At 43.0% G+C, this 21,202-nt stretch overlaps 1 protein-coding gene across 2 annotated transcripts in view; it reads left to right on the plus strand.

The window, feature by feature from the left end:
* Positions 1 to 21,202, plus strand: part of MPDZ (multiple PDZ domain crumbs cell polarity complex component) — a 571,809-nt gene that overhangs the window by 496,875 nt on the left and 53,732 nt on the right. For both annotated transcript variants that reach the window (XM_030194291.1, XM_030194292.1), the window contains 4 exons: positions 3,939 to 4,132; positions 12,410 to 12,557; positions 17,072 to 17,158; positions 19,879 to 19,975. In XM_030194291.1, the coding sequence (XP_030050151.1) occupies positions 3,939 to 4,132; positions 12,410 to 12,557; positions 17,072 to 17,158; positions 19,879 to 19,975 (526 nt within the window). The remainder of the gene's footprint in view (positions 1 to 3,938; positions 4,133 to 12,409; positions 12,558 to 17,071; positions 17,159 to 19,878; positions 19,976 to 21,202) is intronic.

Here is a 21,202-nt window from a genome sequence, read left to right on the forward strand (position 1 = left end):
ATAGAAGCCCCTGTAGAGACATCCTCAGGGCAAGAGAATATTCTATCTCCTGGAGGATAGGTCTTGACTACAGGCTCACTTCCTGCTTCATCAGGGCAATGCTGTCCTTTCAGTTTAAGATACACATAGGGAAATCCACTTCTTGTCTACTATTTGGGATTCTGCCAGATACTTTTGACCTGGAGTGGCCACTGTTGGAAGCATGATACTGGGCTATGTCTGTTCTTGTGTTCCACCATGGCAGCACAGAGTTTTCCAGGCTGGAGGTAGGACTTCTCTGCTATGTCCCTGTATTCTACATACTTCTCTGTCTGCATTAGCTCATCCAAGTCTGCTACTCTAGGCTCCAGGGATCAGACTCATTCTCTGAGTCCTAGGATCTGTTTTCACCAAGATACACACATGACCTGTCACCAACTGACAGCCAGATTGCACAAAGATCCCAGTAAAGAATTGCTCTGTATTTCCACCTTGGTAAAAAAAATACTGATTTGGAAATACAGAGGGATTCACAAAGTGAATTGTATGCAAATGAGCTAGTCACTGCCTTTGCGATCAGCTCATTTGCATGTGATAGTGGGTGAACTCAGTCGGTGAGCTGAGCATGGTCAGAACAGCCAATCGCTAAGCATGACTGCTCTGCGCATGATACAGACTTCTTTCATATGAAGCCAGCATAGCTTTTTTTTCCCCTTAATGTGAGGGTGGGGTTGTGCATGGTGAATTGCTTTCCTCCACCTCCCTCAACAGGCAGCTTGGAACTACCCATCCACTTCTGATTGGCTATTAACATGAATGAGCCCCTGGATGAAGCAATGAGCTGCAGACACGGCTGGAGCACACACCCATTCAGCATGTGACTGATAATGGAGGCTTGTCACGTGTGGTGAGGTTAAAGTAATTGTCACTATCAGTGGGGAAGTGGCCTGTAGGGCAGAAGACTTCCAGCTGGATGAGGTTCTTCATGTACAGACTCTGCATTTACTTGGCGCTGCTGTGTGGGAATGTGTTCATTATAGTGCTGTTGGGGCCGGAAACTGCCACAGTCATGTTGCTGATGCCGGGAGTGTGTACTATTCGGTGCCTTCCACTCTCCTGCTTGCAGAGGTTGGGGGGAGGGGGGTTGCAGACCCAAATAGTGGAGCAACTTTAAGTGCTGATGCTGGCCCTTTAAGGAGCGTGCACTCTTCCCCTGCCCAGCCCACTGCAGAGCCTGCAGCCAGGTTTGTTGTTTGAAAAGGTGTATTTTTTTCTTGACTGGTGAATGGTGGGTGCCGGCAAGGCTGCTCCAGTGCATCTTGTTTCTCCCTGCGGGTCCTTCTCCTCTTGCAGGAGTGGCAAAGGAGGTGGCTGTGGAGCACTTGCAATGAAGGACTGTCATTACCGACAGCTCCAGACCTCCCATTAAATTTTCCACAATAAATGTAGGGACTGCTTGTATGCATTATTCGGAAAACGGGTGTGCATTGCTTTGCATGCACATTTATATAGTAATTAGCTTATTATTGTAAGCTCTTTGAGCAGGGACTGTCTTTCTTCTATGTTTGTGCAGCGCTGCGTACGCCTTGTAGCACTATAGAAATGCTAAATAGTAGTAGTAGTAGTTATTATAATACCTTGCATACGATTTCGTTAGCTTCTACCGTGACAGGAAAAGAGCTCGCAGAACCCTTTTGTTTATGGCTGTATTCTGTGCTTGCTGAACTGGCTAGAACCAGTGTAAAAACCACATTGCTGGCTCATTAGGTTTTGTGTATCTGGGAGTGGGAGATTATCAAACACAGGGCCGTGCCAACACGGTAAGCGAGGTAAGCATGGCAGGGGGGCGCTTCCCTCTGGGGGGCGCCACCGCACCATGCTCACCTCGCTCGCCTTCCCCCAACATCCCTTTTCTTTTTTTTTCTTTTTAAATTTACCTCCGTAGCGGTTCCGGCAGCGCTGCGTCAGTGAGGAGGCGGCGCTCCCGACGTCGCTAGCCTTCCCTTCGCTGTGTTCTGCCTTCTTCTGACGTCAAATGACGTCAGAAGAAGGCGGAACACAGCGAAGGGAAGGCTAGCGACGTCGGGAGCGCCGCCTCCTTCACTGACGCTGCCGGAACCGCTACGGAGGTAAATTTAAAAAGAAAAAAAAAAGAAAAGGGATGTTGGGGAAGAGAAGAGGGCGGGCAGTTGAACAATGGGAGCGGGAGGGGCAGGGGAGAGACGAGAGCATGGATGCGAGGGGGGGTCATGGAAGGGAGAGAGGGGAATTGCTGGAAAAGTTTGAATGGAGGGGGCAGGAGACAGAGGAGCATGGATGGGCATGGATTGGGAGGGCAGGGCTCAGGGAGAGAGGGGAATTGCTAGAAAAGGATGAATGGAGGGGGCAGAGGACAGAGGAGCATGGATGGGCATGGACTGGGAGGGCAGGGCTCAGGGAGAGAGGGGAATTGCTAGAAAAGGATGAATGGAGGGGGTAGGGGACATAGGAGCATGGATGGGCATGGATTGGGAGGGCAGGGCTCAGGGAGAGAGGGGAATTGCTGGATAGGGATGAATGGAGGGGACAGATGGGCATGGATGGATATGGATTGCAGGGCAGGGCTCAGGGAGAGAGGGGGATTGCTGGAAAGGGATGAATGGAGAGGGCAGGGGACAGAGGAGCATGGATGGGCATGGATTGGGAGGGCAGGGCTCAGGGAGAGAGGGGAATTGCTGGATAGGGATGAATGGAGGGGACAGATGGGCATGGATGGATATGGATTGCAGGGCTCAGGGAGAGAGGGGAATTGCTGGAAAGGGATGAATGGAGGGGGCAGGGGACAGAGGAGCATGGATGGGCATGGATTGGGAGGGCAGGGCTCAGGGAGAGAGGGGAATTGCTGGAAAGGGATGAATGGAGGGGGCAGGGGACAGAGGAGCATGGATGGGCATGGATTGGGAGGGCAGGGCTCAGGGAGAGAGAGGAATTGCTGGAAAAGGATGAATGGAGGGGGGCAGGGGACAGAGGAGCATGGATGGGCATGGATTGGGAGGGCAGGGCTCAGGGAGAGAGAGGAATTGCTGGAAAAGGATGAATGGAGGGGGCAGGGGACAGAGGAGCATGGATGGGAGGGCAGGGCTCAGGGAGAGAGGAGAAATTGCTGGACATAGAGGGGAGGGAAGAAAGATGAAGGAGATGAAATAAGGGAAAAGGAAGAGAGGAGAAAAACTGCACATGGATGAAGAAAATAGGCAGAAGCTGAGGACCAGAAATGAAGAAGAAAGGAGGAAAGGAAAGAAATAAATGGAAAGGAAGCTCTGGAAACGGAGTTAAGAGGACAGATAGCAGCAGAATCAGATACTGGGCCAGCATTATCAGAAAAAGAAAGTCACCAGACAACAAAGGTAGAAAAAAATCATTTTATTTTCATTTTAGTGTTTGGAATATGTCCACTTTGAGAATTTACATCTGCTATCTTGTTTTGCAATGTATAGCAATCTGTTTCTAAGAATATTGCTGACAATTCCTGTCAGTGTGGCAAGTGGTGAGCGATCATTTTCATGGGGGGGGGGGGGGGGGGGGGCGCGCGCCAACTGATAGTCTGCAGGGGGCGCCAGAGACCCTAGGCACGGCCCTGATCAAACATATGATACTCTGTGCAAAAAACTGGATAGCCCCCGTCTCACTATTGTACTGCTATCTGCATCTTAGTAACAGTGAGTTGTTAATTAAGTTGATAATGAAGTAGGAGTATGTAAACTAAAGTCCCTTATGACTACTATTTATATGCTGTGCTTTGCTGCTATTTAGTTATTTATGTTTAGCTTTCATTCTAAGACCTAAAAACACTGTATTGATAAAAGCTTACTACATACATTAAGAGTTCCCTGGACTTTATACCAAACAGGGTAGTTTAAAAATTGCTCTCTTAATAAAGACTTGCTGAACAGTCTACTTATACTATATTTGCATTGCAGGTGAACGGAATTGACCTTAGAAACGCCACTCATGATGAAGCAATAAATGTACTTCGACAGACACCACAGAAGGTCCGTCTGACTGTGTACAGAGATGAGGCCCAGTATAAGGAGGAAGATATGTATGACGTGCTTAGTGTGGAACTTCAGAAGAAGCCAGGCAAAGGACTTGGATTAAGTATAGTTGGGAAAAGGTAGTACTTGATCGCATATCTAAAAATGTTGAAAATTGCAATAAATATAATTTTAATCATAAACCCCAGGATTCTATATAATACGATGTAAGTTGTGCACGCAAATCCAGTCATATTCTAGATTTGCATGTGCAACTTAATTAGTTAACAAGGCAATCAGCACTGATAATTGCCAATTACCAAGCAATTATTGACAATTGGCATTAATTAAAATGTACACACAGAACTGTCTAAGTGTATTCTATAATGTGATGTTCATAAATTTTAAGTCGCATAGTTGAAAAGGGGGCGTGGGCATGAAATGGGCAGGTTCTGGGCATTTCTGAAATCTGCATGTGGTTACAGAATACACCCGGTATGCAACTAATTTATTCATCGGCATTTATACCAAGGTTTACTTGGCAGAACTTCCCACGACTAAATTTAGTCACACATATGGGCAGTATATTTTATAAACCACACAGAAATCTAGGCTTATGCTATAAAGCATGCCTAATACTTTATAGAATACGCCTAAGCATATTTCATTTTGGTGCTGATTTTTTAAACGTATATAGAATCTCGTGCAAAGTTTATAAAATAACATTGAATTATAGCCATATGACTTAGCAAATGTCTCAGGCTGATAGAAAAGTCTTAGGGCTGGCCTAGTGATTCAGTAGTATGTGTAGCTCAGTGAAGGTCCATCAAGGCGGAGGAACATTAAGATCCCATGACAAAATACTGGAGAAACAAAAGACGTGGAAAATAGACCATGCTAGCCTGGTCTATTTCCCACTTCTTTTGTCTCTGCGTAGCTCAGTAACATGCAGGCAGCCTATGTTTATTCCCAAGCCAGTAGTCTGCTTACCAGGTCATTTTGTGCTTTCCCGGGGAATAGCACTCTGTCAGTGGTGATATGTGAGTGATCATTTCATAACAAGATGACTAAGTAATATGTCTAAAAAAAGGTGCCTATTTTATAAAGACAGATCCAAGGTAATGTCCAAAAAAGGTGAAAATATCAAAAAGTCCTTTCAACCCACTTCTTTAACCAGATTTAGGGTCTGTGTTGGCTAGTTTTCATAAGAAATTATAGTTTGTAATTACTGATCAAGAACCTTGAGTGTGGTAAGTAAAAATAGATGAAAATTCTCTACATAATTGCAAGTTAAGGCTTATGGTGCTGCAGACTAATAGAAGCTAAAAGGAAAAGGAAGAAAATACCAGGACAAAAATGTTCCTATTATGCTATGTCAAACCATTCTAGACAAGTGGGTTATGTCCCTTTTCCAGCAGACAGAGAAAAAGAAGGTTCAGAGCTGACTTCCTATAGGCAGCTAAAGATCGTATGGCCTATCCAGTCCGTCTTTCCATGCCATCTGTTCTCCCTATCACTCCCTTAGAGATCGTATGTATTTGTCCCAAGCTCTCTTGAATTCAGATACTGTTTTCATCTCCACCACTTCCACTGGGAGGCTGTTCCACAAATTCACCATCCTTTCCATGAAGAAGTATTTCCTCGGGTTACTTCTGAGTCTATCCCCTTTCACCTTCATCGTATGTCCCATTGTTCCAGTACTTTGTTTCAATTGAAAGAGACTTGCCTTCTGTGCATTTATGTTGCATAAGTATTTAAATTCTCTATCATATCTCCTCTATCCTGCCTTTCTTCCAAAGTATACATTTTGAGATTTTTGCCCTTATATGCTTGATGACGAAGGCCACTGACCATTTTAGTAGCTGCCCTCTGGATCAACTCCATCCTGTTTATATCTTTTTGAAGGTGCAGTCTCCAGAATAACCTTGACCAGGGCAAGCTTGAAAGTTACTGGCTAGTACTTAACTTCCCATTTCTAGGAAACTAACAGAACAAATTATCTGCATTTAGCTGACCAACTAACTAGAAGAGAGAAACTGATTAGTTCCATGTCTATCTGGATTCAGATCCGGTTATAGAACGGAGATAATCCTTGTATCCCCTACTAGATGATCTTCATAAAAACCAAGACACGGAACTCACCTTTATATTAGTACTGCTAGATTTCTCAGCAGCTTTTGACACAGTGGACCTTATTATCATATTAGCATGACTGGCAGAAACAGTACTTGCCTGATTTAGATCCTATTTGCAGAATATTACAAGGATTAATACTGTTGCCTGTTTTGTTTAATATCTGCTTCAAGACACAAGCCAAGTTGATTGAATCAGAAAGCGCTCAGTTCTACATCTTACATCAATGACGTGCAGCTATTCTTATTCATTGAATCAGACTTACCTACATCCCTGAATAAACTGATTACCCGTTTAACAGCAATTCAGTAATAAAACTTTGCCAGAATCCAAGTAAAACTGAACTTATATGGGACCCTAATAGAAGCGGTCACATACCTGACATCAAAATTCCTTTTTAAAGCATTGTAAAGCAGAAGAATGGGTCTTGAAAATATTCGTCCTCCTCAGTGCAGAAGTTGGTTGACTGCACAGTCCAACGGGTTGTCTTCTATGGGTGATGCCTTCTTTCTCTTAGGGAGAGGCCTAACTAGAGATTAGCCATGTAGAAAAGAGATGTACCATATCTCTTTGGAGCAGACCATGTACTGGCTGAAATATCTTGACTGTCAGCACACAGAACCTCTGTCTGTGTACATTAGTCTTAGCAAGGAGCAACATGTCAAAGCACATACTTCCAAAGAAGCTGCTAAATGGTACTCAAGTGCAAAAGACAACAATTACAGCACAAACCAAAAACAAAAGAAAGTTCTTGCATCTCGTCTTACTTCTCTAGCACCCTAAAAGCTCCACCATTAGTATTCCCGTGCAAACCAAACTCTTGTGCCATATTAGGTTCTGAGATCCTTGGCAGTTGGTGCTGATTTTGGAGCTGTGCCACAACACAGAAAGTCATCAGGCCCAGATCAAGCACAGGAGTCCTTTCATCTCCATGGCCTTTGCAAATCTTTGGGAGGTCTCCAAACCTCGGTAAATTCACTCTTATACTAAAAAGCCACTGATACCAACTCAAATTTTAGTTATAGTAGCAGATGATTCCACTCCTCTCCTCTCATATCCTTGCCACCTCCAGAATAACTATTCTTAAAAAAAAAAAAAAACATATAATTAGTGATTTTAGAAAAGGATATTTCAAGGAAATGCCAGGAGTCACTATTCTCCAACTTGTGCCACAGCCTACTTAGTCCACTGAGATTACACAGACACAAAGAAGGGGCATGGTCTTCTCAGTATTCTGTGATTCCCCTCTCATCTTTATTGATTCTGGATCACAAGAAAAGCATTCCTTGTCTCCTCCTCCCTTAGCATACTCTCAAGCTATTCTGGAAGACTTTGTAGAACCACATTCCCTAGCTTATGACACTATCCAATCCAGTTCATCTCCACCTCCTACAAGAAACTCTTCACAGTATAAGAAAATATCATATTCTAGATTCATGTGAAAGATGATTAAGGAAGTATCTTTCTCATTGCAACAAGAAGCTGGACCCCAAGGATTGATTACTGTAACGTTATGTATTTAGGTTGTCCCAAATCCCATTAAAAAAAAAAACAAACTTCAAACTCTCCAGAACACCGCCATCCAACTTCTTTTCCATGCATGTTGTACAGATCATATATCACCATTACTCCAAAAACACCACTGGCTTCCTGTAGAACAAAGAATTATTTTTAAATTATTATTTCTCACCTTTAAGGCCCTGAGATCGGCATTCCTAATTACCTGTCATCCCTTACTATTCCCTACACTCCATCCTGTTCACTCCGCTCCCTTAGTGACCATTGCTTTATCCTCCCAAACCCTAAACAAACAATTCTACTCCAGATACTCAAAGCTGTGGGGACTGCAGCCCATTCTGGACATTAGGAACATCACCCTTTTCCTCCAAAAGAAGAGTTTAAAATGAGTACCCTAGCCACTATTCTCTCTTCTTCAACAAAATAGATTTGGCTGCATTTGCTGGATATCAGGAATGCCTACCTTCCTATCTTCATTCTTTTCAGTTGCAGACATTATCTTCCATTTGTCCTCTAGATTGATCATTATTAGTATATAGTCCTTACTTCTAGTCTTCTCTTGGCACCCAAATTGATCACCAAGTGTCTGCTGATACTAGCAGCTTATTTATGCAAACAAGGTTATCTCAACAGTTTACTGCTGATAGACCCATCCCCAGATCTGCTAATCTCACTGAGAAACAAAGCCTTAACTCTTTGGTCCTTAGAGTTCCTTATAAACTTTCTTCTGGAAGTCAGACTACAGTGCTGCTTTCAGATAGTTCAGTCTCATTCACAGCCTACTTTCAAATGCTGTATCATATGTCATTCACAGTACACATAACTCCTTTTTCTCATCTGAAGATGAGGAATCGGCAATGGGCCCTACAATTCCAATGGAATCAACTCTCGCCCATGTTTTCCAAAACGTCCCCTCTGCTCATTTGCATACCATGCTCCGGTGGTGGACTACAGAAGCCAGCCACCTTTGTGAATTTGTTTACCCCACGATCATCGATGTGTATTCACCATAGATGATTACTCTATCTTCGACACATACAAGGCATTTGGACCATGACTGAGAAGCTTCTTCACATCGTTCATCTGAGACTGAGAGCAACAGTTTACTCTCTTTGTATCAGTCAGTGCTGATCTAAACCAATAATCAGGTGGCAATGTTTGATATCAACAAGCTAGCAGAAGAGGAATCCCTTCAACTATCTGGAGAGGCAGCACAGATGGGATTTTGTGATCATAATTTAGATATCTATTCAGGGCGACATCCCTGGAAAACCAAACCACATAGCAGAGAGATTCGGCAGAGCCGTGAACCTCACAAGTGGTCACTGGACCTGTAATTTTTCCACTCTATCTTCCAATTCTTAGGAACTTCTCAAATAAACCTGTTTGCCAGCAGCAAGAATAACAAGCTAACTTATCTCTTGTTCAAGACATTTGTCTTCAGCTTGTCTTGTGGAAAAAGAATGGGCTTGATCGCTTCTCTATGCATATGCAGCAACATTTCTAATAGCAAAAACTCATCATAAGTTTCAATGTCCAAGCACAATGGTTCACATAGAACCTCATTGGCCTTGAAAGAACTGCCCTCTTAAGAGTTTACATGTTCAGATTACCACTGATCCCAGCCCTAATAATCCAAAATCAGTGAATGTTCTTGCATTGTCTTAATTCCCTATTGCTCAATAGCCGCACCTAATTGCTTACTTGGAATGCAACATGCAGTCCAAGAAATAACAAGTGGCTGCAAAGAGACCTTTCATGAGGAAATACTATTCAATCAAGGGGAAAAAGTTTTCCATTTGTTGTGTGTGACTAAGATCTTTAGATCTTTTCACATGCCCGCAGAATGCTATCCTACAATACCTATGCCTATTCTATCAGCAGAGTCTCCAAACATCTTCTTGCACCTCAGTACCCTATTGACCTATGAATCTGATTGTTTCCAAATTCATGAAGGGATGACTTCATATTAGTCCTCCACTTCAGAAACCTGAACTTGTACTTTATTCTCTCATGAAGCCACTTACTGAACCACTAGAACTCTAACCACTAGCACATATCTTAAGTGTAAAGTAAGTTTCCGAGTAGAAGTTAGTTCATCCAAAAGAATATTGAATTCATGCTTTCATCACATCTTAAGTTCCTATCAAAGGTAGTCATTTCTTTCCAAACCAATGAATAGATATCATTTCCTACCTTCTACCCAAGACCTCATAATCATGCACGTTGGAAAGTTTTCCATAACCTGGACTGTAAACAAGCTCTTGCTTACTACCTGAAAGACAGTCTGTCAGGATATCTGTGCAGCTGTTTATTGTGTTTTACTACAGTAGACTTATGTTAGTCTGGTTGTGAGCCCTTGGGCCCCGGCCGAGGCCTAGTATAGGGGTTAGGCCAAGGAAGAGGGTGGGCCGAGCAGGCACTACACACTACCCCAGCTACCAAGCCCTGTACACACACACGCAGCAACCAACTTGCACCTCAGAAAAGGGAAGATAGGGCAATCAGGCGGGCCTCACGGCCTATCTGGAACCGATTCACTCAGAATTCAAGCATGCGGGCCTCACGGCCTAACTGGAACCGACTCATACTTAGGGAGGGTAGATAACTGACGTCAGAAGAGGGCGTACACAGGAAGACAAAGGAGACATCGGAGGAGACAGAAGAGCTAAAGAATAGCTGATCCATCCTGTGCAGCACCTTCAAACTTAGGTGAGAGGCGCTGCACCGGCCATTGTGGTGGAGGGGGGGTCCGGTGGGGGGGGGGGGAGCAACGGGGACGAAATCGGGGGGGGCGGGGCACGGAGGTGGAGGAGGGCAGGAGGCGGAGCATTGCCGACTAAAGAAGAGAGACACAGGAAGGGAGGGGGAGCCCAGCAACTGCAAAGGTTTATTTTTAAAAGCTTTTATTTCTCAAACGGAGCAGCGGGGACTTCGGGGGGGGGGGGGGGGGGGGCAAGGCAAGGCAAGGCCATCCATACAGGACGCTGCTGATGAGCGCCTTTGCCCCCTCCCGATCCTTTAATTTTTGTGGAGACATGCAGGGGAAAGTGGGGAGCCACGTGTTTGTGTTTTCTTTTTTTTTCTTATGTTTCTGGCATGCGCAGAGCACCCAGCATAACGCTTGGCTGCTTTGCGCATGCTTTACGAGCCGATTACCGACGGGGATTAGTGCATCGTTCTTTCCAATACCGCACCAAACTTTTTGGGGCTGTGTTTTTGGAGCATGCTTCGTTATTTGAGATTCGGTAAAGGTTTTTACGTTTCTGATTTTTTTACGTTTGCTTGATGCATCTACCCCAAAGAGTTAAACCAAGCTCAGCACACAGCAACCAGAGGCAGGGAACACTGCAGACAACCAGTGAAAAACAAACAACCCCCACAGAGAGAAACAAAGGGCAGGACCTGCCAAGCAGAAAACAAACACAGCAGGAAGGGAACTCTGAAGGAAGGGGAAGAAGCAAAACAAACCAACTGGAACAGAATGAGGAGGAACTCACCACACAGCACCAGAGCAAACAGAGAAACCCAGGTGTAGTGAGAGAGGTAATTAGACACACACAGGCAGTAGCCGGCAGACAGAGACTGAGCAATAGAAAACTGCAAGCCAGGAAAGGAATAACAAGTCCACACAAGCACAGTGCTAATAGCTCAGACAGAGCAAAGGTAAGGCTTCAGAAGAATTGGAGAAAACGCCAAAGCAGGGGTTGACAGGAGAGGTGAGCTTAAGTAGATCAGACTGACATCAGCTCAGTCCCTGATGGACCAATCAGGAGTGGCTCCAAGCATTCCCCTGTCTGACTAGCAGAATTCTAACAGAATCATAACAACTTAGTTTTCAAGTGGCAAAGTTTTCTTTATCTATTTGGTTAGTGTCGTATATACAGCTGTGTTATGATCATGATTGTATTCTCTTGCCCAGCAGTGTCAAACCTCATCAAATCAAAGCCACTGCTTAACTGTAGCTCTTTTGAAATCTGAACTTTAATTTATTTATTTTAAAAACTTATATACCACTTACAGCTAATTGAAATTCTTGAGAGCATCTGCAAATCAGCTCCTCATGGCATGCTTTTACATTATACTACTGGCTGAGTCAGTTAGTTAGGCAGTGCCCTTGGTTAAGCTATACTAAATATGTCCATGTGAGCTTTTTAACTATTGTATATATAAACTATACAAGCAGCTTGCTGCTCGATAGTGGGTCAATTCTTTCAGATGTGGAGCATTCCTGAGCTGAAGTCATCCACTTGTGTAGCTAATTCAATCTTACTTGTTGAGAAAAAAAAAAAGCTACATTTCCTGACTGTAATAAATGTTATCCATAGTCAGCCAGGTTAATCAGGCACACAGCCCTGCCCACCTCACAGAGTTGGTTCTGATCTTTAAACTATAGAGGAGACTGGTGGTTCTGGGGTACATGAGAAGGACCGCAAATGTTCTGAACTTGTAGTTATGAACTTTGGGAGACCTATTTATCCCAGCATCATCAGATGATGTCACTCATTTGTGTGCCTGATTAATGTTGCTGTCTACAGAGAATACCCGTTACAAGTAAGCATCTTTGCGTTAAGGGATTCGTATAAATAAGAGGATGTACCATATCTTAAGTATGTTGCAGTGTGACAACAACTAGCTGTTGAAACCAAACTGCTATCATTCTCAAAAAGTGCTTGGAAGAAACAGTATAAATGAAAAATGAAATTTGTATGACTTCAGAGGTTGAAAATCAAGTTGTATACAAATAAAGAACTGTGTGTTTGCAGAAACGATACTGGGGTATTTGTGTCGGATATTGTAAAAGGAGGAATAGCAGATGTCGATGGAAGATTAATGCAAGGAGACCAGATATTAATGGTGAATGGAGAAGATGTTCAAAATGCCACTCAGGAGGCCGTTGCTGCTTTACTAAAGGTAATTGAAATGTAGTGATGTCATAGTGTCACATTGAGGATAATTCTGTAAGAGGGTGCTTAGATTTAGGAGTGAGAAAAGTGTCTGTGTGAAGCCTATTCTGTAAAGAAAAGTGTACTCCATTTTTTTTATAGAATACAGTGCAGTCTCGTTTATCCGACCTTTGCTAATTCAATCATCTGGCATATCTGGCAGCTCCCTCCCCCGGTTATGTCATCGCGTCACCGTTAAGAAGCAAGCAGTTTCTCTTTCCATTTTCGTTAAGAAGCAAGCAGTTTCCCTTTCCATTTTCCGGCGTAGCACAGAGGGAAGTTTCACACCTGAGACGATCAACTTCGAACCTTGGACTCTACTTTTACTGCAAAACAGCACCATTGTGACCCGGAACCCTGCTTTTTCTTCAAAAGAGCACCATTGTGACCCAGGACCCCGCTTTTACTGCAAAACAGCACCGTTGTGACTCGGGACCCCGCTTTTTCTGCAAAACGGCACCGTTGTGACCCGGGATCTCGCTTTTACTGCAGAACTGCACCGTTGTGACCCAGAACCCTGCTTTTACTGCACAATGAGTTTTATTCTTTTTTATTTTTTTTCAACATTTCTGTAGCATTTTTAATAGGTACATAATACACTACAGTACTGTATTTTTATTCTTCCCCTTCAGATCTGTAGAAGATCACTTCTGAAACAGCCAATCAAAATAGGAAAAAAGCTATTTTATTTATAGAGCAGAATCTTGACACTTAAACAGACTTTACAAGGATAAATCCATCCAAAAAATTGCAACAGAACTATGAGGGGGGAGAGTAACAGTTGTATTAAAGCAGCATGCAGTTCCCAGGAGTAGCCTAGTGCACTGTAGAGAAGGGTATATTATATTATAAAGTATATTATATTCCTGTTAAATATGCGGGGGGGGCCCAAGTGATGCCTTTGCAGAGGTGATACAAGAGGCTCCATTGGATGATTTGAACTTGTCAGCATTATTGGAAGCATCTTTGAATGAGAACTCAGAGTGGACGATGCAGGTTGCATCTTTTGTGTTTGACAGCAAACAAGAGAGGATCCAAAAGTACATAGAGGAAACCAGCACAAAAGGGCTTCCAGAACTGTAACAATGGTACAATCTTAAATATAATAGACCCGACACAGGCCTTGTTTTGGTGCTCAACAGCACCTACCTCAGGGTTTCTGTTCAGCAGATTGTACCAAGCACTCTCAACCACCATATAGGCTTCTGAAAAAAATTAAAAACATCAAAATGCAGGACACTGTTAAGAGACTGTACTTTAGGAATTCTCAGACTGTCTTCTATGGAAGAAAAGTGTGGATTTATTTGGACATAACTAAACAGACTCAGGACTACAGGAAGGCCTTTTTGGCCTTATGTCAACAAGTATTATCTTTGGGGGCCTCTTTTTCTATTGACTTATCCTTGCAAATGTTTAATTAAATTTATGGGGACAAAGTGTGTGTTTTTTCAACCTGAGCAGTTAAAAATCCTTTTTCGATTTCGAGAAGATGACAGGTGAAATGTCCTAAGCAAGTTGGATTAAGTTTATGTGGATGGGATGTATATCATGTTAATGATCTTTCTTTATATATTTTTTTCTTTTTGCCTCTTTAGAGCTTATCTTTATTTGCTATTGCAACTCCCTCTCTCAGTTTGTGGTCTAAGAAGAAATTTTTGCTTTGTATTGAAATGGGTTTTTTTTCCCCTGATATAATTATTTCTTTCTGTTTTTCTTAAGCAAGTGGTTTAACTTGTATTGTTATTTGGAAATTATGAATTAAAAAAAAGAGAGAGAAGGGGACCGCCCATATCATACTTTGTTGCATTTTTGGTGGAAAATGAAAGCCCTCTAAAACACACAAAAAACATACTGTACCTACTTATAGGTAACACCTGCAGCCATAAGGGCTTTTGTAGTTGGTACAGTAGGCTTTTGGTTGGTTTTGGAGAAAACACATTGAGCACAAAACATCTAGGAAAGGGCCATTTTTAAAATAAAAAGACATTTTTCTTATTCGAAAACACTATATTCACCACTTGATTCGTGGACATTTTCATCAAAACATACAAGATGGGATTTACATGTCATCAAAAATGTCCCTCTTAGAGCAGCTAAAATATGCCTGGGCTTCCCTGAGGGGTAATAGAGAATAGAAAAAAAAATGGGCTTAAATTTGATTTCCCCCCCACCCTAGCTATCCACAAAAGTAGCAAGTGTATTTAATATGTAGGCAAATGTACAGTAAATCACTGATTAGTTTGCCTTTGAAGGTACCTATGTACTTTACATTGTGTGAGCTATTGAGAATTGTCCCTTTAAGGTAGAAAATATAACTTAATGCCTGGTGCACAAAGTTTACCGTGCTGTCAACGTTTGCTTTAGACTGGTTGTAGCCAGTCTGAAGCAAATGTTATCTACTCAGTAATGCACAAAGGGTTTTTCTGTGGCTGTAACGTGTGCCGTTAGCAGCCACCGAGAACCCTATGCAAATTATTACAATTCCATGCAATGCAGAGCTCCAGAGTATCTTGCTTTAATGAACTAGATTTCACGGCTTCTCTGGCGCTGTCGAAGGGGAGGGAAACAGGCAGCTGTGAAGACTGGCTGCTTGTGCTTCCTACATTCCCCTCCCAACCCCCCCTCTCCCCCCCCCCCCCCCCCCCACACACAACCCCCCAAACCAAAAATCTCTGGTGGTCCAGTAGACCCTGACACCCCATCCCGACCCCCCTCCACCCAACCATCAATCCCTAGTGGTCTAGTGACAACCCCCCCCCCCCCCCACACACACACACACACACACTCTTACCTTAGATCTGCATGAGAGCAGAAGCAATACCTCTGGGCTCAGCTCTCTCAAAATGTCAATGCCCAGCCCCTGCATGGTGCATCCTTGAATGCACTGAGAGGGACTAAACACCATATAAGGGGGGGGCTCCTTATATGGTGTTTAGCCCCTCCCAGTGCCTCCTGCGGATCTAAGGCACGTGGGGGTGTAGGGGAGGTCATTCAACAGGGAGTGATGGCTATAGTGACAGGAGGGGGTTCTGCTTGGATGGGTCTGGGAAGGAGTAGGGGGGGTATCAGTTCACTGGACCACCAGGGAATTTTTAAGACATCATTGGGGGGTCGGGAAGCAGTCCGGGTCGGGTCAGGAGGCAGTCCACTGGTCCACCAGGGATTTCGTGCAAGCTGTTAAATGCATCTCATTTGCATGTGATCCCCTTTGTACATTGGTCACTGTTTGCAACAGGGTACGTTTTTCCAGCCGCACCCATATTTACTGGGTGCCTCTGTGCATCAGCCCCTTACAGGCTTATTTTCGAAAGAGAAGGGCGCCCATCTTCCAACACAAATCAGGAGATGGGCGTCCTTTTCTCAGGGTCGCCCAAATCGGCATAATTGAAAGCCGATTTTGGGCGTCCTCAACTGCTTCCCGTCACGGGTACGACCAAAGTTCACAGGGGCATGTTGGCACCGTAGCGAAGGTAGGACTGGGGCATGATTAACAGATGGGCGTCCTCGGCTGATAATGGAAAAAAGAAGGGTGTCCCTGACGAACACTTGGCCGACTTTACTTGGTCCATTTTTTTCTTGCGACCAAACCGTGAAAAGGCGCCCGAACTGACCAGATGACCACCGGAGGGTATTGGGGATGACCTCCCCTTACTCCCCCAGTGGTCACCAACCCCCTCCCACCCTAAAATAAAAAACTTCAAAAAAATTTTTGCCAGCCTCAAATGTCATACCCAGCTCCATGACAGCAGTATGCAGGTCCCTGGAGCAGTTTTAGTGGGTGCAGTGCACTTTAGGCAGGCGGACCCAGGCCCCTCCCTCCCTACCTGTTCCACTTGTGTTGGTAAATTTGAGCCCTCCAAAACCCACCTGAAACCCACTGTACCCACATGTAGGTGCCCCCCTTCACCCCTTAGGGCTATGGTAGTGGTGTACAGTTGTGGGGAGTGGGTTTTGGGGGGCTCAGCACCCAAGGTAAGGGAGCTATGCACCTGGGAGCAATTTGTGCCCCCTAGGTTGCCCAGTTGGTGTCCTGGCATTTGAGGGGGACCAGTGCACTACGAATTCTGGCTCCTCCCATGACCAAAGGGCTTGGATTTGGTCGTTTTTGAGATGGGCGTCCTCGGTTTCCATTATGGCTGAAAACCGGGGGACGACCATCTCTAAGGTCGACCATCTCAATATTTAGGTCAACCTAAATGTTGAAATTTGGGCGTCCCCGACCGTATTATCGAAACAAAAGATGGACGCCCATCTTGTTTTAATAATACGGGTTTCCCCGCCCCTTTGCAGGGCTGTCCTGCGAGGACACCCTCAGGAAAACTTGGGTGCCCCATTCGATTATGCCCCTCTTAGTGTGCATAAAACACCTTTGAAAGTTTATATGATATATTTTAATAACAGTATAGGATAATGATATTTTAAATGTAAATTATCTATAATGGTATGCCCTAGAAAATGTATAAAATGTGTTCCATTCTTTAGTGCTCAATAGGTGCAGTGAAACTCGATGTTGGAAGAATAAAAGCAGGTCCATTTCATTCTCAAAGGAGGACATCTCAGAGTAGCCAGGTTAGTAAAAAGAAAGTAAAATATGAACTGAAAAGTCTGCAGTTTAACTGTAGAAATTAAATTTTGTAGGTTCTCTTGTATTCTCCATGAATTGAGGACTTTGGTTTTAAGCTTATTTATTTAATAACTTATATTCCACTCTTATTAATAATCTTCTAGGCAGTATACACCAATAACAAGCATAATCATTAGATATCATAAACAACTCTAAAATCTATATATACAGACAAACAAAACAAACAATACAACACAGAGTCCACATACAACATCTCAATATTGCTAGCAACCCATCCCTCCCCAACTGCTCCCCCTATACAGCACCTTCACCTCCTAACATCATAGTTCAGTACACGCTTCTCTCCCTTCCCTCCAGCATCTCCCTCCCACGGGTCCAGCGCCCCTCTCCCTTCCCTCCATCATCTCTCTCCCATGGGTATAGCGCCTCCCCTCCAGCAGCCCTCCTCCATGGGTCCAGCAGCTCTCTCCCTTTCCTACAGCGCCTCTCTCCCCTTCTTCCAGGCCCCTTCTGCCATGGTCCAGCCACTCTCTACTTTCCCACCAGCCCTCTCTCCCTTCCCTCTTGCCCCCTCCTCTGTGGTCCAGCACCTCTCTACCTTTCCTCCAACCCCCCTCAGTGGTCCAGCAGCTCTTTACCTTCCTTTGTGGTCCAGCCACTCTCTCCCTTCCCTCCAACCCCTCTCCTTCACAGTTCATCTATAGTGTGTCCAAATCTCAAGGGAGCGTGTTGTGGCCATATTGAGGGTGGGATTTGAGCGTTCTAAGACCTGGGCATTTTTCAGCCATAATAGAACAAAACGAAAATGTTCAGGACTAAAACTAAGACGTTTTGAGCTAGACTTGTTTTAATAACAACTAAGCCACAAAAAAATACCCTAAATGACCAGATGGCCACTGGAAGAATAATGGATTGACCTCCCCTTATTCCCTGACCCCCTCCCACCCCCCAAAGATGTAAAACAAACAGTATATACCAGCCTCTATGACAGCCTCAGATGTTTTAGCCAGTCCTATTAGTGCAGCAAGCAGGTCCCTGGGATAGCCTAGTGGTCAGTACAGTGCATTGTGGAGGAGACCTAGGCCCATATCCCACTTGAATTGGTTACACATGTGGTGGAATGCATCACCCTCCAAAACTCACCAAAAACCTCCTGTACCCACATACAGGTGACCCTTCACCCATAAGGGCTATTGTAGTGGTGTACAATTGAGGGCAATGGGGTTTGGGTAGGTTTTGGGGGGCTCAGCAGTCAAGATAAGGGAGCAATGGTGAGATGTGCACCTGGGAGCTTTTATATGAAGTCCACACAGTGCCCCCTAGGGTGCCAATTGCTTTCCTGGAATGTCTGTGTGGTCAGTCTACTAAGAATGCTGGTTCCTCCTACATCCCAGTGGCTTGATTTTCTGTGTTTTGCACTTAGACGTTTTTGTTTGTTTGTTTTTTAAATGAGCCAAAAAGATAAACGCACAGAGCAGTAAAACACCTAGCATTTGACCATTTTCAAAAACACAAAACAAAAAAAGTATTTTGCTGTTTCAATAATGGCTATATTTCCTATTTGGATGTGGGACGTTTAGTGCAAAAAGTCCAAAATCCGATTTAGATTTCATATCAGAAATGCCTCTCATAGCAATCCAAGCAACCTATTATAAAATTATGGAAATAATTTTACAAGGCACTTGAGTTTTTGACATTGTATGTACATAAATGGTAAGCACAAAGACATTGACACAATATGGTGCTTAGTTTAGAAGTGCTGTTCACATTTTAGACATGCATAGACCTGCATTTACACATTTATATTACATAAATATCTAAATCTAGGATATACAGATCTAAAACTAAAAAAACATTCATATAGCAAGGAGGGTTGTGATCTGGATTTTTATTTTGGGTGGGACTAGGGCTGGCCAAAAAATAAATGATCCCTTTTCATCCTAACTAGACCAGTCGAGAACCAATGGGTTATGCCCATCACCCAGAAGATGGAAACAAAGATAAATGAGCTGAGATCTCTGTAGTAATAAATATTAATGCAACAACAGCTCGTCTATGTCTCCAGCAGATATTGTTGAGCATTCCATGTTGGTCTGGTGAAGAGCTCTTGGGCCCAGTTGAACTGGTTTCCCAGTAGAGCTGTTTGGGGCAAAGAGGATCCAGGGCAGCCAAGTATTCAGAGGAGATACTTGGAGTTAAGGTCCCTCCACTGCCTTACCAGTCATTCAGCAGTGGGATTGATTTATCCCTCACTTTATTATTTTAAAAAGAAAATTGCCTTAAGTGGAAGTTTTTAATTCCTCGTTTTCAGAAAGGTAGTAGTGATGTAGTTACTAAGCAAGCAAACAAGATGACAAAAGGGCAAGACCTCCAGAGAAAAGGGTTTTTTTTTCTTTTACTTTGAGACAGTATAGTAGTATTGAGGAAAATAGTTGAAACAGCTGAGCAACTGATTGGCAAGGACAGATGAGGAACAAATATGTGCATTTTATTCTACCATGTTAGGCAGAGATGGACTGTCCAGACCTTTATCTAGCATCATTTACTATGTTGCATAAAGGAACGATGATTGGAAAGACAAGAACAAAATAAATAATTAGATTGTTTAATTCCTGACCTATGCATGTTTTAAATTTCACAGTTAGGTTTGTGTACTGAAGAGCACAAACAATTTAAAATATGTTCTTGGGTATTATTTTCTTAGGTCAGTGAAGAAAGTAGCAGTCTGTCATCATTCAGTTTTCCAGTATTGGGATCAAACGTACCCGATACATTTGAAATTGGTCCAAAGAAGCTTGCTGGTAAGATTCCTGTTTTTATCTTTAAGATCTTAGTGGTTTGGTAAGCCACATTAAAATCGACCATTATCCGATGTTAGCAGCTAGTTTGTACAAGAACATTAGTAAATCTCAAGGAGGTTTGATTGAGAACAGGAAACGATACGAGGCTATCGTAGCTTTGTGTCAGTAGGCGAAGTCACAAGTACACCCAAAGCAAAAGCAAACACTATTGAAAGCAATAGTAAAAGATTATTTGAAATAATGGACTGCCTATGCATGGTCCATCTGAAAAAAAAGTCAAAAGCTGTTCCAGTTGGATAAGCAGTGCCTTAAAAGGTGGAGGACAAACGGATTTTTTTTTTTTTTTACTTGACAGCTTTTTAACTTATTTGAAAGCATCCCATATGTAGATATAAATATCATGAAATCAAAACTGAATATCACTAAAACAGCTTCAAAAATTATTGTAGCTGGTGTAGAGAGGTGTAGCTGGTGGAAACAGCACGAATAAAGGCTGTATTTTGTGCTGACTTTTCTACACTGTTCTATATAATACAGTAATACATGGCCAAATTTCAGTGAGGATATAGGTTCATCTTAACTGTTGTAATCTGTTTTGGGAAGTCTGGTGTTATAAAGATTGGAAGTAAAATTAAACTCTCCTTTCTTTGAGGCACATGGAATCACATCTTCACCTCATCTATTTTGTACAAATGGATTTTTCTGTTTTGAGCATGTTTCAGGGACAAGTGGTTTTCACAAGTCAAACTAATAAAAAATAAATATTTTCTTTCATGCAGATCTCTCATTTGTTTAAACATAACTAAATGGGCTATAAGCCCCTAATGCAGTCCATTGATTTTCTTATATTTTGTCCTTGTGATTACTTATACTGTGCCAAAACTGGAAATACAGTGAGACAGAATAATAGAATTCAGTAACATCAAAAACTTAATTAACATTATAATTGTGTCTGCATTTGAGTAATAAATAAGAAAATGTTGTTGAAAACTGACTTGAAGAAGAAATAAATATATCTCCCAGAACTGGAAAATGTTTGCACCTTTAAACTGACTCTGGACTTCTGCGTGAAGGTAACTCTGCCCTCATTTAATATCTTTCTTTTAAATAGTAATAAACTATATTAAGTGCATTTTTATAATATACCACTGCATTCCACAAAACAAAAGGAGCAAGTTCCCACAAACCATCTTTCTCTTTTGATCTAGGCACAGGAAAAAAAAAGAT

Source organism: Microcaecilia unicolor, chromosome 2 (assembly GCF_901765095.1).
Source record: "Microcaecilia unicolor chromosome 2, aMicUni1.1, whole genome shotgun sequence".
In the NCBI taxonomy this organism is placed as follows: domain Eukaryota; kingdom Metazoa; phylum Chordata; class Amphibia; order Gymnophiona; family Siphonopidae; genus Microcaecilia; species Microcaecilia unicolor.